Source organism: Seriola aureovittata, chromosome 22 (assembly GCF_021018895.1).
Source record: "Seriola aureovittata isolate HTS-2021-v1 ecotype China chromosome 22, ASM2101889v1, whole genome shotgun sequence".
Classification (NCBI taxonomy): Eukaryota; Metazoa; Chordata; class Actinopteri; order Carangiformes; family Carangidae; genus Seriola; species Seriola aureovittata.
In genome coordinates, this window is record NC_079385.1 from 16,319,278 (window position 1) to 16,336,545 (window position 17,268).

Below are 17,268 nucleotides of genomic sequence, written 5' to 3' on the forward strand. Positions count from 1 at the left end.
GGAATTTGATTGCTGGTGTGTAATGACATTTATGTGTCCTGGGTTAAGCGTAACCGGATCATATGATGCCTTTGTTTGGTTGGAAGATCAAGAAGCTGAGAGGTGCGTTCCTGTTCCTGCTGTTAAAACTAATAAACGGACTTTTACAAGTTTAAAGTTTTGAAATAATGTTTCTTCATATACAAGCAGATATGTCATGCAGCAGGATCTCTAATGAGGACAATATGAGTCCTGCAATACTTATGATGATGATGAGACGTTTCTACTCCATGCTCATTTTAACAATGTCATGCATTCCAGTGCAGACACACAGACAATACAGCATGAAAATGTACTACAGTTACTAGATGCAGCTTTTTAACACCCTTCAGAAGACACATTAGACCTCAGAGATCATGTATGAGATGAGTGGATGTCATTTTTTTGCAGTCACTGTAAAAAGAAAAGACTATTTTCTTAGCATGTGTTTTGTTTGTTTGATTTATTATATCAATTATTAGTCAAATTATATCCCGGTGCAACACAATATGTATTTGAATACTACTAGATAAAAATTGAAATATAGATGTAGGAAATGCTTTGGCCTTCACTTGAGATACTGTTTTCACAGACAATCACTGAAAATTTTACCCATGGCTCATTATAATATGAAACAAAATCCATTCCAAGATTTGCTATTCTACATGGATTTAGTTTTTTGTTGGCATTTAAAAAAAAAAAAAGAAGAATAAAAGAACATCTGAACCTTGACCTTATTGTCATTTTGTTATGTGTGCTTTTGTTTGGATACACTGTGTCAGCATGAATGTTTTTAGGTATAAAAATGATGCACAAGGCATCTAAAATATTTCCATGTGATGATGATATGGATTTGAATACTTTACTCGATGTTAACATCATATAACTTCAGTTAAATTTGGAATAAACTAATGATTGATTGAGCTTAAAGCTCTTTAAGGGGAAACAAAATGGGAAAAGCATGTGTTAGAAAGAGTTTAAGGATGGGTGGTTTTTCCAAAATGAGAAAAAAGTTAAAATCAGCATTTTTCCAAAACAGATAATGAAAACTGAACATTGCCAGCTTCAGGCAGTTGCATTACACTACATTAAGTTGTGCAGACGTTCATGTTATTGTGTCCACCCTGAGTGAAATCACAGCTGGGATGTTCCTCTTCCTTTGGCCAGCAGATGGAACTCTTTCACTGACTAATGTTTCCCAACTTAAGGTGGCTGTACACTGACGACGATGGTGATCTCATCTCACACTACACATCTATTATTGCTGAGATCCAGAGCAAGTTGATTGTTCCTCTTTACCAAAGTACTCCCAGAAGCAAAGAGCGAGTTTAATCCATACATATTCAATCAGAATGCATACTGCCTTCGTTTTTGTCATGAAGCACAAACAGGAAAATAGAAGAAAGCAGTTTTAGACAGAGAAGAGAAGTTTCCAGCATACTACACTCGTAAACAATGCCCAAGTTCTAGGACTTGTTAAGGTGGTATGAGACGTCCTCAGTACGTCTGGACTTCCTGTTGGGCCACCTCCAGAAGGATCTGCAGCTGCTTGCTGCAGTAGTCTGGAAAAGTGGAGGAGAGTCAGAATCATGCGAGAGCTGAGACGGCTTTTCATACTTGCCTTTCTTACCCCTGGTCCAACCCAAACCCTCGGCTTATAGGAGCCAAGAGCCTGAGGTTAAAATGATAGCCTATTATATTTACTGCATTTTTGGATTTGGACCCCTTTTTTCTGAGGTGTGTACTTTTGTCTTAACCTGGAAAAGAAGCATGTTTCCATCTCAGTATTATGTACAAACTTGTCTTTGGTCTACAAGCAGCTGACGTCTCATTTTCACTCATGTAGTCGTGCATTTTCTTATGGAGCGTTTAAGCAGATCCTGGTGTGACTTACCGAAGATGTGTCTCCATCTATGGGGCAAACGAAAGCGGTAGACGGTCACATAGTAAACCGGGACTCCAGTCAGTGTGAGAGCGCAGCTTCGCCCTGTGTTCCAGGGGTCTGAATACAGAGACAGACCCACGATGAAGAAACAAACCACCGTGAAGGTGACAGCGATGACCAGGGGCACCTGTCAAAAGAGCAAATAAGATGGCAGTGTTTGGTCAGGTTAGTGTACAGAGACATTTCTGCAGTCCAGTGCAATAACTACAGACACTCTAACCTTGAAAGGTCTTGGGTGGAGAGGGAAGCGATACCGATGGATGAGCATCCCCAGAGTTGCCAAGGCGATGAAGAACCAGCGAGCAAAGGAGGCAAAGTTGATGAGCTGGTAGATCTCTCCAGTGATTAACATCAACACCACCAAGGGGTACTGGAGACAGACAACACAACTACAGTGACATATCCATACTGTCTGCTTCTGTTGGGACTTTTATATCTAGTGATGTGAAACATCCGCCTGAGATTTTTGTAGTGTTCTTTTGTTGTCTTAATTTAATGTCCTGTTCCATTTGTACATTGATGTTAAATAAAACTTTTATTATTTTAGATTTTAGATTTTAGAGTCTTATGAGTTTGTTGGGTCACTGGGAGAGTTTCGTGCGCCCCTTAGGGCAACTCAGACGTGGGGCGTAACACCTTGGAAACAGAACTTTGACAAAAAAATCTTAATAAGTAAAGTCCATCCAATGATGAAGACTGTGAGATGTGAATGAAAGCTCAGAAAAAAAGCTAATAAGTGGACAATGAGTTAAGATTTGATCTAACATCAATGCTTTGCTTTGCCCTGCTCTTTTTGGTCTGTTCATGTAGTGACATTGGCATGAAATTAGAAATGGGCAGCTCGCCTGATCATGCTGGTTTCCAGTGTGTAGAAAGTGTTTTACCAGTAACAGCACAGCAGGTAAAGGTGTGTGTCTGCGGATGTGAATCATGGAAAAGATCGGTGGCCAGTGGCCCTCCCTGGCTCCCACAAACAGCATCCTGCAACACAGTGAGCGAGGAACAATTACAATCAACCTGTTCAACCCTCGATGGCACAATATCAATCTTTCTGCACCCAGATCACCTGGGAGATCCAAAGAAGCCTCCGTTAAGTGCTCCGAGGCAGGACAGGGCCACAAGGATTGGAATCACCGAAGCTAATCCCTGGAGAGCGCGGTTAGCAAACGTCTGCAGAGAGACACACACAGGGATCAGACCTACTCTATTTCCTCCAGCTCTGCCTTTTGATTTCAGGATACTGACCACAGCCACAGCATCAGACAGCAGGAGCTCAGCGGGGGTCATCATGGTGTAGTAGGCCACGTTAATAAGCACATAAAGGAATGTCACCGCCACCATGGAGCAGATTATCGCCAGCGGGATGTTTCTGATGAGACAGGCCGCACACAGAGAGATACAGTACTACATAGCAAACCTGCCTTTTAAAAATGGACGGACTGGAGAGCTGATGTCAAATGTGAAATACCTATTTGGGTTAATGACCTCTTCAGTGACAAAGTTCAGATAAAACCTGAAGGAAAAAGGAAGAGACCAGACACAGAGGCATAGAGCTGTCATTGTTATGTGTATTTATCAGGTCTCAATGAATGTTAGAATGTATATTGGTGTCTTTTCTGATTGTAATTTGTTTGTTATTTATCATAGGGGAGACCCGGGATGGTTGTAACAGCATTGCCTGCTTTTTCTCGTTAAACTCTTCAAACTTAAATCATTTTTATGGTGCGTCTACGTAGATATCATTCATGCTAGTTGTTAGTGCTGGTGTTTAAGCTGTTAGCTGTTAGCTTAATGGCTAGTGCAACTTACGTATACAGAGATACACGTAGACACACACATAGAGACACACACAAATTGTTGGTGGTGATAATGGTGACTTGTCAAGAGCCTTCAGCCATTGTGTTTACAAGATGGAACAGGGCGGGGCTAGCAGGTTAGCATGCTAACTTCAGTAGAAGAAAAGAAGTGATAGAAATGTTACATTAAGCCAGACTACGGGTGAATTGTAACATTTCATTCCTTGGGTTTTAGACTACACCATTCATTTTCTGTTTGTGTTGCAGAGATAACACTAACACCATTTAATGGCAGACACATGTAACTAGTTTGTATCACATTTTGAACGCACTGGCTTAAAACAGCTCCGAGATACAGTACAGACAGAAATGTCAAAAATGTTACAACCATCCCCAGTCTCCCTTACATTGGTGAATACACTGTATAATGTGTGGAAAAGGCCGTCTGAATGGTTGATTACCATCCCCCGTAGGCGTATAGGCCATTATAGAAGGCCAGTGGCAGCTTATCCAGTGTTAATGAGTCGACCTCAAAACCATTCTGGAAATTTTCTGTCTTTCCTGGAAAGAAGGAGAGACAGAGAGAGAGAGAGAGAAACTGAGCATTATCAACAACAACCTTGTGAGTGCCATGTGACAGGACCTAACAGTTCAAAAGGCGCCTCACCTTTGGCCAGAGCGATGATGCCAGGGATGATGATGAGGACCAGAGCAAACGTCTTAACGAAAGTCAATGTGACCTGAGTGCGAGAGGCCATGGTCACGCTCCAGCAGTTGATAGCCACGACAAATGCTACAGACACATAAAGATAAACCTGTAAAAGAAAAGTTTATCTTCCAGTACATGGAAATATAGAGTGGTAGAAAGGTATTGTGGGTAGAAAGAGGAGGTATAAAATCACTCACTCAAGCCGAGGACACTGACAAGTTTGATCAGCACCGTGGGGGCAACACACGGTGCAAAGAACGGCTCCACCACGTAGCGGCCGAAAGCCAGGGACATGTAGGACGCCACAGCCGGCCTGCAAGGTGGAGAACAGTGGTTTGACTTGAAGTCAACTTTCTTTTCAAGGTGTCCAAAAACAAGACTAACCTGATGAAAATGAACTCCACCCAGAGTCGTAAGAAGGCCGGCAGCGGCCCCAGGGTCTCCAGTAGATAAGTGTAGTGGCCCCCGGATTTTGTGAAAGTAGTGCCCAGTTCAGCATAACACAGAGCCCCTGATGGAACCGACAGAAGAGCAGGGGTTTGGAAAAACAAACGATTCATGTTCTGTATAAGGGCCCAAGGATTGTATATTATATATGATGCTAATCATTCTATTTGTCATTTTATTTATTTTATCTTATTTTTTTCCTATCTCTTTAGCCTCTTTCCTGTTCTGCTACTGTAACATGAATTTTCCCCTTATATCCTTTGTTGCAGCTGATTTTATTACATTTCCTACAGTTGACACAGATTTAATATATGTATGTATATATATATATATATTCTTATATTGTAGACATATGTTACATAAATATATATCCATCCCAAAGCCTGTCAATACATGTTGATATTATACACAGTGGGTTCCAAAAGTCTAAGACCACTTTCCTAGAATGGGGAAATAGATATGTTATTGAGGAATTATTAAGGAATTATTTGGAATTATTAAGAAAAACAGTATAAGCACATAGAATTTATACATATGTTGTTTTAATAAATGATATAAATCAAAATATATCATTATGATATATAGTTGCAACATGTTATATCATATGAAAATTCATCATATAGATACATCAATATAGAATATGTACATATACAAATTTTTCATGTTTTTATCATGACACTCCGTAGATAAGTCTCTTACCAATCAATGAGAGGACTCCACACAGCGCCCACACCAGCAGAGAGAGCCCCACGCTCCCACTGTTCATCAGGACTCCCTTTGGTGCGATGAAGATGCCGCTGCCCACCACCGTCCCGATGATGAAGCAAACAGCAGGCAGCAGGCCTATCTCTCTGCGAAGGTGCACCGCGTCCTCTCCTGTCTTCTCCTTCTTGTCATCCCCCTCTTTCTCCATCTGCGCTTGCTTCTGAGAAAGTATGTTGTTGCTAAGCAGCACAAGTTTACAGCAATTGACTGACTGTCCAAGAAGCCATGGCAGAAAGAGACAACACTGGCCACAACATGGTCCCCTCTACCCCTTACTTTCTGCTGCTTGTCTTTCTCCCCTCATTGGTTCAGTTAGGTCATGCAGTAGGTTATCTAATAAGGACAATATGATGGTGGGGTTAGCAAATAAGTAGGAGCTTAACATGTGACAACTAAAATAATTTTATGAAACTTATAATGATGATAATGAGATGTTTCAAGTCCATGGTCATTATAACTAAAGCCTGTGCAGGCACAGACAAAACCCAGCCTCAAAAGTCAGATGTAACACATCTTTCAACAAGTAGCAGCCTGACAGTTGACCAGTCATAAAAAACTCATGCTTTGCAGCCACAAAACAAGATACCACATGTTCAGGCCTCACACCTGCTTTGTCCAGGAAAAGCAGAGATAGGAGATATTAGTTGTGCTTGGTCTGTAGGCTGTTGTCTGTCTTTATTAAACAAATTTGATATTTCTCTTTTCCCTTCATTTACACAAACATTGTCTCTTGTCATCATCACATCACAGCACGAGGGTTCACATATCAGACCGCTGAGATAACATAACTCACAACCTATGAATGTAAATATCTGCTGTAAAATTAAACGGGAATACTTGACTTCCCAGAGTCTTCATGTGTACTATATTTCACCATCAGTTACTGCAACTTCAAAAATATATCAGACCTTTAGCTCCAGCACTGTAACCAAGCTTACTTGTTTTACTATTTTACAGCATATCTAAACAGAATTATCATCTAAACACATTTATTAAATATGAACAATACATGGGCCTACATTACATCACAAACACCTTTTAACATTATCAAAATACCTGCCAACCTGTACGCATCATTTTTACATCAAAGTACACTGTTACGATTTGTCGCTGTAAACTACGCAAAAAGCTGGTGACGCAGTACACAAGGCTAATAGCAGGGGGCAGCAGCGTTTAGTCTGCTGATTGAGAGAAGAAGAAGAAATGTTTCAATCATTTGAACACACTGCAGATCCACAGCAACAGAAACAGGTTTTAAAGCTCCTCACTCCATCTGCAAAAGTAAACGGCCTGGGGTGGATGTGGAAAGTTGACATTGAGGACTGAGTATGTTAACATATACTTTCCAAACCTGTCAAACTATTTAATGTTGATAACATTAGCCTGATCTTATGCAATTTGAAAACTAGCTAGCTACCAGGCATTTACATTGGCAAAGTAGCGTTAAGTACTGAAACATTTGACTTTCACTGTGTATTATGATATAGCCCTGTGCATTGTAAGTGATATTTTAGAGAAACGTGATTAAAGTTCCAAAACTTGAGATGAACATATATTAAAAAAATGTACCATGCAAGCCAAAAACCAGGATTTCAGCCTCCTCTGAACTGGTGTCTCAGTGTTCACACATGACTGCAAACAGCTGACTATTCCTAAATTTAAATATATCCTTTAATTTGAGTTCTTCTTGAGAATATATGATTGCATGGTTTTCTTCTGTAGAAGCATGTGAACTAAGCATTACACTACATGATACTCAAAATATTTTCCCAAGGTTGGTGGGTCTGCTATTGTGAAATGACTTGAATTATAACCATATTTCACTCAAAACATTAGCTGAACAACTACAATGGAGGTACACATGCCAGGGAACCAGTGATAATAAACAAAAATATCGACAGCAAGGCCACTATCGACATTGTTTAGACAGAAGTCATCCAACTGCCATTTCTGTGGGCAGGCAGATTAAAAAAGTCTCTCACCTGAACAAACCTACTACTTTATATGGCAAAACAACATAGAGAAGGGCTCTTAAGGTCCTTAAAATGTTGTTAAAACAAACCACTAACCTGTTTTTTGCAGGAAAATCAGAGACAGTAGATGCTAGTTGTGCTCGGTCTGCAGGCTGTTCGCTGTCTGAGGAGCAGCAGCCTCTCGCAACCTAACCACAACTAGCACTCACCTAGGTCGACAACCCTCCTTGTGACATATGCAAAACAATTGCACATTCAAGAATACTACTCAAAACCATCTTAATAATACATTAATATCTGGCCTTTTTCACAGCTAAAAACATAAAATAACAACAATACATTTGTAGGTGTCACACACTACCCAACAAAAAATAAAATGCCTCTTGACATTTTTACTTTTTAACTAACGCTTGCCATCACTCAAAATATTCAAAACACAAAATGCCTCTTGTCCACCATCAAACAGATGGGCTGCTTATCAAATACTGATAAGGAATAAGGGTGTGGTAAATAGGATGATGAAATGTGATATGACATCGGGACAGGGTTCTGGATGCCAACTGTGCCCATTTCCTTTCTGTCCTCCAGCGCCCCCCAAGGCTGCTCATCTTTGTTCTCTTTAGCTGAAAGAGCTCATAGATGGGTTGCACTATTCTGGAGTAATCTCAGACATATGAGCAGGAGTAACTCAAAAAGCCAACAATCCTACGTACATCTCCAACAGTGGCATGTGATTCATTCTTCAGGGCGTAAACTGCCTCCAAGTCTTTGGTATCAATTAATGCACCTTCGGCTTAAACCAGCCAACCGACAACCTTACTTCTGGTTTAAACAGGTCACATTTCTCACGCCTGAGTTTGACACCGTAACTCCGTAGGCCTCTTAAAACCTTTCTCAGCACTTCATCGTGATCCTCAAATGTCCTGACATAGCACTGTATTTCATCCAAATATGAAGTCCAGAGAGAGAGACAGCATTTCTTCCATACTGCGTGAGCCCTCCGCAATGAACCCCTGGTGGTGTACCTTCCCTTGATCTAGAATGGAAAACCAGCCTTCTTACTAGTTTACTAATGGAGCGGCTTTGTCATCCTAGAGGCTCATTACAGAATGAAGGATTTTCACAACGGTGGGTATAAGATCTGCGCTCTCCTTTGGCCCCATTTTCAGTTGCTCAATTACATTGAAACCAATCGGGGCAGTCCATGGGCACACTACTCATCAGGAAGGGCACCTGTACTCGCTGTTGTCCGGGAGACCCATCATCACTCCCACCGTCCATCATATGGCAATGGTTGACCATTAACAGCCAGCACACTGTGAGCCTTTTGTCCTATAAGTTCAGCCAATGGTCGTATGGAATAGCTACCCATCATTAAACTAATTTAAGTGGAAACAAATTGGGTAAAGTATATGAGTTTAATGATATGTAGCTATTCCATATAAACAAAAAAAAGTCACACAAAAAAATCAGCAACTTTGCGATACAGACTTTATGAAAAATGAACATTGCCAGCTTCAGGCAGTTAGCATACACTACATTAAGTTGTGCAGACAATGTTATTGTGTCCACCATGAGTGAAATCACAGCTGGGATGTTCCTCTTCCTTTGGCCAGCAGATGGAACTCTTTCACTGACTAATGTTTCCCAACTCAAAGTGGCTGCACACTGTTTTCCCTCCAGAAGATGGCGATCTGATCTCAGACTACACATCTATTATCACTGACATCCAGAGCTAGTTGAATGTTCTCAGGGGTAAGTACTCCCAGAAGCAAAGAGCAAGTTTAATCCATATAAAGTCTGACACTACATCCCTGGTTCCTGGTGTCTACCGTACTCTGGATGTTTTGGTTAAAGGTAGATGCTGTAACTCTTTCCCACATGAAGCCATTGTGAGACATCTTGAGCATCGCAGTGTGAAATCCCAGCGCAGCTCTGAATTTAGTCCCTCTCTCAGCGGGTAAACCTGCCCACGAGCTCAAACACTCGCCCCAGGAGATGTGATCCCAGCTCCCCAGCTGTTTTCCACCTGACCTCCCAAGATCCTTCTGCCCAGTCAAGTGGAGGCCAAAAGCGGCCTCAGACGCTCCCTCCCAACTGTGTCTCCCATAGGTTCATCCCACACGGAGTAGAACAGAAAGGGAATATGCCCTGACATTTCCCATGAGCCCTTCACAGGAGGGTCCCGGAGGTGCTTCCAATCTGTAAATCAGCTGTTGCCATCGTGAGGTTTCAGGAGGTAGATGTACATGAAGGATTCCCAGCAAAATTAGGTTTCATTATAATTGAATGTGATTTCCCTCAGTAAGTATCCCAATTACAAAATGACCATGTTAATTAAAGGATTTATTCTCACCCGCTTTTGATACATATACAATTAGATGTTACCAACAGTATAAATCTTAACATATGGCTCTGATTAAAATGGGATCTTTGGGGATCTGAATGTGACGTGACATGAAAACATCTTTGAATCCTTGGTGGGAATGTATAATAAAAGAAAGCCCACTGAGGGGTAAACACAATTCATCTCTCTCCTTGTGGATGATCCCTCTCAAGGTAAACAAGGAGAGAAAAGTCATCCTTCATGCTTCCCTCATGGAAACATCGCCCCTGGCAACCAGGCCTTTGCATGCATGGAGCAAGACCTGGTGTCTTGAATCCTCAAATTACAAGCCCTATTATCGCATGTAATCTGTGTGTGTGTGTGTGTGTGTGTGTGTGGGTGTGTGTGTGTGTGTGTGTGTGATCCTGTCCTGGGAGTTAATTACCCCTCACACACAGGCGTATACTCTATTGTACATGCATACATAATCTGCACTCATGAGCACTCAGGGATATGGAAGGAAAAGAAACAAATGCCGTCATACACATCAGGTGCTGCTATCTTAGCAGGCAGAGTAAACAAAAGTAATATATATAGGAGCGCCACAGTGTTGCGGTGGTTAGCACTGTCACTATACCCCGCCCTTGCCCAATGTCGGCTGGGATTTGTTCCATATATATATATGTACAGTATATGTATTTATACATAGGCCTAAAGCTTTTTCCATGTCTCATTCATTCACAATTCTCTCTCACTCTCTCACCCCACTTCTTGTAATCAGCTGACTTCCGGTGTTTTCAGTAACCAATCAGATTTCACCCGGCCAATCACGCTGTCGCTGTCAAACTTTAAAATCCGTTCTCCCCTCCTCCGCTGTGAGCTGTCATTTCAGTGCGTATTGCTGCGCCCCTCCTCCACACCACCCACCTCCAGTCTTCACATCCAGCACCAGGTGGAGTCCGCTCCTCCTCACGTCCAGATCTCCAGCATTCTCGTCTTTCCATCACCACCAGTGTCCCCCTGGACCCCCTGGGGGGTTTCCTACACCTCACACAGCCTCACCCCCTTTTCAAATATGACGACATCACGACGACTCTATCATCTCTCACTTTTCCTCTCTTGTTTTGTATATGGCAATTAGAGTTTATGAATTGATTCAGAATGAAGTCTCTCCTGATTGAACTGGATTTGATTTGCTTTTATTATTTGCCCCTGAACACTTCTGACAAAAGAGGTTTGACTGTGACAATCACTGAAAAAAGCATGAGCTGCTTTTGCTTTTGAAAATGAGTTAATAAATGAACCTGCTTCAGGGCTCTGTGGTTAAAATAAGCTCCTGGGCCCCTATTAACCTCCAGATCCTCTCCATATAAATACTATAAAGTATTCCCCGTGATGAAATATGACACAGCCATAGGATTATGCACCATGTAAGCTGAAATAATGAATATCTTAAAAACTGCATTTTCACACCGGTCTCTCAAGAACAGCAGCAACAACCTCCAGGCCCACGTCATGTCAAACTAGTTGAAGAAACTGATGCTTCAGTGGCGTCCTGGAGGTCTGGCGTCCCCGGGGCCGATCCGAGTGTTTCTGTTCGGTTCGTTTTGGACATTTATCAACATCACACACCTGGCCTTTTTAGGAGTGTGAGTAAAATCTGCCAAAACCTCAATGTAAGATTTGAATTGACTGTCAGGAGGCGCAGACGTCAACGCCGCTTTTAGCGTTCAGGTCACGCCTCACAGAACCATCTGTTGCTGCCCTGACTCGCACGCACTTCACACATGCACACTTCCCCTTACAGAGGGTTTCACACAGGAATGGAGTAAGGTGTGGGGAGTGGGATCATCGCATTAGATGAGATGCATTCCACATGATGGATGGAGGGTGGGGGTGATACTACACGGATGAAACCAGCCGACAGGTAACAGCAGAGTACTGGAGCGTGCGGCTTGATTAAGTACCTTACAGTTCATTCTGAAATCACACTTCTGCCCAACAACTGGAAGACACTCAGAGACTCGGAGCGAGAGAAATGCGGAAGGGGCTGCGAATTTAACATCATGGCTTCTTTAGCATTTAGACAAACAAGAAAGGCTGAGATTCAAAGCCTTCTATGGGATATTGAAGTCTTCCTCTGTATCTGAAGTGTAGATAAACACCAGTGTCTGTAGCGTGGTGATACGCAGCCAAACTGTTCAGAAGCCAAGACGCAAAGAAGCCAGTTTTAAAAAACAGAAGAAAAAAAAAAAAACAATACATCATCTTCTTCTGACTCAGTGGCTCCCAGTGGGAAAACTTCTTCCTCTTTTTCTCCTGCTCTAATCTCTTTATCCTTTCTTCAACATCCTCTCTCTTTTTCCTCTCCTCTTACAGACACAAAGACACACATCCTGGGCGTTGAGAGTCCCGGACAGACATTCACACCAGTCTGAGATCTGGTGCTGTAACAGTGATGCAGTTGTGTGTATTCTCGAGTAAACGTTACCTTGTGTTCTCCGGGCCTGTGGCTTTTAACTGAGCTGATTGTTACACATGAGAAATACGAGAGACTGACGGTCAACTCACAAAGCAAGGTGTTTCCTGCCTAATAGAATTATTATATAACACCAACGGGATATCTTCTCAAAAACGGCCTCGAATGTTATTTTAACTAATCTTCTGGTTCATTTTACAAGTAGAAGCAGCAGCTGTGATTGGCTCTTCAATCTCAAAGCCCAGTATTTTCCATCTCGACCTTTTCTGTCATCTTGCTGTGATATACCTTACACGCAGTTATGCAAAAAACGCTGCTTTGACTGTGAGGTGAGAATGAGAGAGTGACTCACACAGTGGAGCATCCGTCATCAGGCGATTAGATTGTGTCTGACGATGAAGTGAAACCTAAAACCCCCTTCAATAATGTGACTAATTACACCAGATATTACTTTATTTGGAAAAAGACATATTTTTTTGTCTTAATTCTGTTGCAGAACTGCGTCAGTAAATCACTAAACCACCAACGATCACCATGAAAAAATGTGATCCAACTGCACCGTATAGTCAGTCATCATCAAAAATAATGAATGCAATTAATAATTCATCACCTTCTCCATGCAATGGCCACCACTGACTGCAATCATTTGTTGTGAATGTACTTTGCTGTCATGGATGGCACCATGAATTATGGATGTAATTGTCTTGTCTAAATGTTTGAGCCATTTTGAAATATACCAGCCTGCATCAGTGTCATCAGTCATTACATGAACCTCGGCGCAGCACTGACTTCACATGGTCCTTCTTGCCTAAAAGCACCTGTTACTCAATAGCAGTAACAGTTGCACAGAGGAGTATAATCGTGTTAGCGATCGACAGCGGTGTCACGGTGTACATGTTGCCCTGCGGGTCGCTCGTGTCATCTTATCACGTGTATTCGTTCTGGCAGCCACGGTTTGACTGGAGGTCCGTCTGGCATCTATGTGAATTTTATATTTATATGAGAAACTTTAAGAATTCAGAGGCACACACTATTAAAGACAGAAGCCAAAGTGTTTGGTATTAGTATTTATAAGCAGTATATAAGCACCTAATGAAGGGTTTATAACACTTTTTATTGTAATTTTAAACCAGAAATAAATACAGTTTTAAGCATCTTTTGATGTATTTGTTTGAACCTATAACTTCTATGAGACATCCAACACTAATAAACACAGTTAATGAATGCTCAATAACACAGTTATATATTTGTTGTGATATAATAATGTGAGTTCTGTACTAAATACATTCTCAAAGAGCCTAAATTAACTTTTGAATTGTTTGTACATGTGGATCAAAATCAACTAGTTCTTGCCAAAGCCTGCTGACCTTTTCCAGAGCTTTTAACCGTATCGCCAAGTCTTCATCAGCTGCCGTTGCCAAAAATAATGAGCAAGTCCTAAAATGTCTGTGGATCAAATCATAATTTTAATTCATCATTGCCATGACAACAGAGGTACCTTGTTTCATTCTTTGATACCTTATGATTTCATTGAAAGCTCTGATTAAAGCCAGTAAGTGAGCCTTGAGTGGGGATTGGAACTGAACTCTCAAGCTGCTTTTTCAGGTCAGGAATGTTTAGTTGTTCACTGATGAACTTAAAATTGCTTTTCAGACATTTCATATGGATCAAGTTGAACAGGAAAACTAAACACTATACGTTATATTTTGTAGATAGCATGTAGCATGTAGCAAACATGCTTCATGATTCAGCTCAGCTGGACTGGCTGCACTATATCAGCTGGTGGCAGTTAGCCGGTCTCTCTCTCCCCTGGCCTCCACTCTGTTCGCTTTTTAGTTCTGTAAAAAAGACATTTTTAGTTATGTGTGGTCTTCCCTCCTTTGTCCAGCCTTGAGTCGGGTTGTGACAGTAGCTATATTGTAGAAGCTGACTGTTAATCACTTGACTTTTGATCACTTTCTGTCAGTTGTTGCGTACACGTTACGATTTGTTCATTATCGCTACGCTACTTTTAATTGTTGCTTTGCAGACAAAATAGTTTTTGCATCTGTTTTTTTTTTTTTTGCGAGACATTACACCACCATGCGACACATACTTAAAATAAAGTGGATCCCGTTTTATTTTAATGCATGTACATGTGAAGGGAATGTTCCCATCATGCATTGTACCCCTCAGAGGACTCCTTTATGAATTTATGTGGGCATTAAAGAAGGAATGAACTGCACGGTGTCCATTTCATTGCAACATAATAATAAATTGCTCGTTAAAGCTCATTCTCATTCAGCAGATATTGATTTGGCCTGAGTAAAACTGTAATTACATCTCATTACTTACACTGCGATGGACTGTGGGGAGGCAGACTCAGCCTCGCGCAAACCTCTTCTCATGCTGCCAATGCAAAGCCGCTGCGATAAGCTATAAGTAATGTAAGCTAAGTGGCTACATTTCAAGATGTACACATGCGCTGTAAAGCACCATAATAAAAGTGCTTTGATAGACTGTTTGTAAGCAAAGGGCACAGATAAAAATCTGGGCATCCAATAACACTTGAAGCTTAGTTCAGACTTGTAGCTTTTAGTACAGAAGCATCTTCCATTTCCTTTTATTTAATCTCATTACTGCCACCAATATGGTGATGTTTTCACCCACATGTATTTGTTGGTTTGTTTGTTTTTTCAGCAGATTACAAAAAGAAATAATGAAAAAATACTTGCACCAAACTTGATTCAATTTTGGCTCAGATCCATATCACTTACTATGAATTTGAGCTTTTTCCTATGAAGTCTGGTGTATGGTTTTTTTGTTTGTTATTTGACATCGGCCTCTACTGAGCGCATTTGCTTGTTTGCTTTTTTAAAAAAAATGTTCTTCTTTGATTCATTGCAAGAACACACAGGGATGAGAGAGAGAACGTAGACCGTAACATTTTGCTTCTGCGATTCTTTGCGCTGCGTTTCCCACAGAGCGCCTGTTAGCTTAACAATGTCAGTGGTGGTCAATGGTGACTTGTCTTCTTTTACTCATTATCTTTTCCTAAATGTAACTAAGTATTTCTTCTTGTAATCACGACCATGATAGTTTCCTAACCTTAAACGAGAAGATATTTCTTATAGATTAGACAGATGGAAAAAGATGTCAGAAAAATGATCTTATGAATTTCTGCACTAGTCGTTGGTAGAGGTTTTTAAGAGGCAATGGCAAATGATGACTTTCTGCTCTTGGACTGATGTGTGCCATTTATCTTTCAGCTCGGAGGACTTGTAGGAGATTGAAGCTGGCGATATTCTGCTTTTCTCTGAAGCAAATGCCAAGACTTCCACAGTCCTTTAGCTGAAAAACATGAAGAGACACTGAAGTAATTCAATTTGAAATAAATAAAAAAGCAACATAATCAAATCATATAATATTCTGTCTGGTTCACGTCTGACCTTTACTGCTATATACACTAAATAACCACAGCGATGCACTTAAACAGGTCATTTATCACAATGTTACAGGTCACAGATCATGTGACTGGGTGATAAACGACTATTACCAGGAGCATCTGGAGACGCCAGAAACCATATATATGCCAGAAATGACCGTGACTAGTGTTATAATGTAGAAGCACGATATACTGCATGTTATTCACAACATGTATGAATTATATCCCTCTGACATTGTAAACACCCTGGGCATCACAAGCGTAACAAACGACTTGAGACGAGAACATAAACGCATCTCTGAAATCTAATAGATACATTAGATTAAGTTTGAGAGTACAACCCACAGTCCTCGAGATCCACGTAATTAATGATCTTTGAGTAAATGTCATGAACTCAAATCCTGTTTTTAAATGAATGTCTCATTCCGGAAGGTTTGCTATAGGAAGAGTTGAGAAGTCACCATGGTGATGTTGCTGTGGTTTTGATGATCTAGAATAATGCAGTTAGAGGGTTGAGAAAGGTTTCCTCGCCCGGTGAGGGAGGGACCTGCTGAGCTGTGATCTGCACTCTGATAAGGGTTTGAGGTGTTGTTGAGGAAGACGGACGCATGAGAGCGCTCTTATTGCATTCCTCTGGACGGCGGCCGACCCGGCAGATCCCACTGATGGATGACAATTGCGAGACGTCTCTCTCTCTCTCTGAGCTGCAGTCTATCTTAGTGGGACCTGGACCTGCTTTATATACCCAGGTAAATCATATAGGCCCAAAGTGCTTGAGATGGAGAGACAGAGAAGGAGAGAGAGAGAGCGAGAGAGAGAGAGGGAGAGTTTTGGCTCCTGTGAATGGATCTCTAAAGACTGGGTTGTTCTTTCACTCCGGATTAAGACCCAAATAACACCCCGTTCTGTTCAGGGTCTCAGTTTGCTGAGCTCTTTCTCCCAACATCCACGCAGCTTTGCATTCCCCTCACTTCACAACAGGCTCCACATATTGCTGGACAGCTTGTATAGAAACCTGCCCGATAGGGCCGGGATGGCAGGGCGGGGGGGGGGGTACAGCTGTGACGAGCGTCTGATGGGTGATTGACTGTGGCACTTTATTACCTAAGGGGGCCGTGTTCAGCTCATCTCAGTGTGCTCAATCAATGTAAATCTGTCCAGCCGGGGAATTTATGTCTTACATGATGAAGTGCTTTGCTTTACTGTGCTGCATTAATTTGACGGAGCTGTGATGTAGTCAACGACACCATTTTCCCCTCATTGCCAGGAATAATAGGTGAAGTCATTCAATACACTATCATTTACCCAGTCTGTCGGGGTCTATGTGTAGCTCTCCCCTAATTTGAATTTCACAGTATTTATTTTCTCTTTTTTTCTTTTTTTTGT

At 41.4% G+C, this 17,268-nt stretch overlaps 1 protein-coding gene across 1 annotated transcript; it reads right to left on the minus strand.

Moving 5' to 3' along the window:
• Positions 1 to 396: 396 nt before the first annotated feature.
• Positions 397 to 5,945, minus strand: LOC130163581 (cystine/glutamate transporter-like). The gene is made up of 12 exons (XM_056367865.1): positions 5,615 to 5,945; positions 4,853 to 4,979; positions 4,666 to 4,781; positions 4,427 to 4,552; positions 4,221 to 4,320; positions 3,432 to 3,476; positions 3,209 to 3,332; positions 3,030 to 3,133; positions 2,848 to 2,944; positions 2,184 to 2,333; positions 1,913 to 2,090; positions 397 to 1,580 (listed from the first exon to the last, which is right to left on the minus strand). The coding sequence occupies exons 1-12, from the start codon at positions 5,826 to 5,828 to the stop codon at positions 1,516 to 1,518; spliced, it is 1,446 nt and encodes a 481-aa protein (XP_056223840.1). The 5' UTR covers positions 5,829 to 5,945; the 3' UTR covers positions 397 to 1,515.
• Between the last annotated feature and the right edge of the window lie 11,323 nt (positions 5,946 to 17,268).

Bases quoted from the DNA above. Each gene is read 5' to 3' on its own strand.
- LOC130163581 (XM_056367865.1), bottom strand. From the start codon at position 5,828: ATGGAGAAAGAGGGGGATGACAAGAAGGAGAAGACAGGAGAGGACGCG. The intron at 4,782-4,852 runs GTTAGTCTTGTT...TCCACCTTGCAG, and splicing joins GTGGAGTTCATTTTCATCAG to GCCGGCTGTGGCGTCCTACA. The intron at 3,134-3,208 runs GTCAGTATCCTG...GTCTCTCTGCAG, and splicing joins TGTCTGATGCTGTGGCTGTG to ACGTTTGCTAACCGCGCTCT.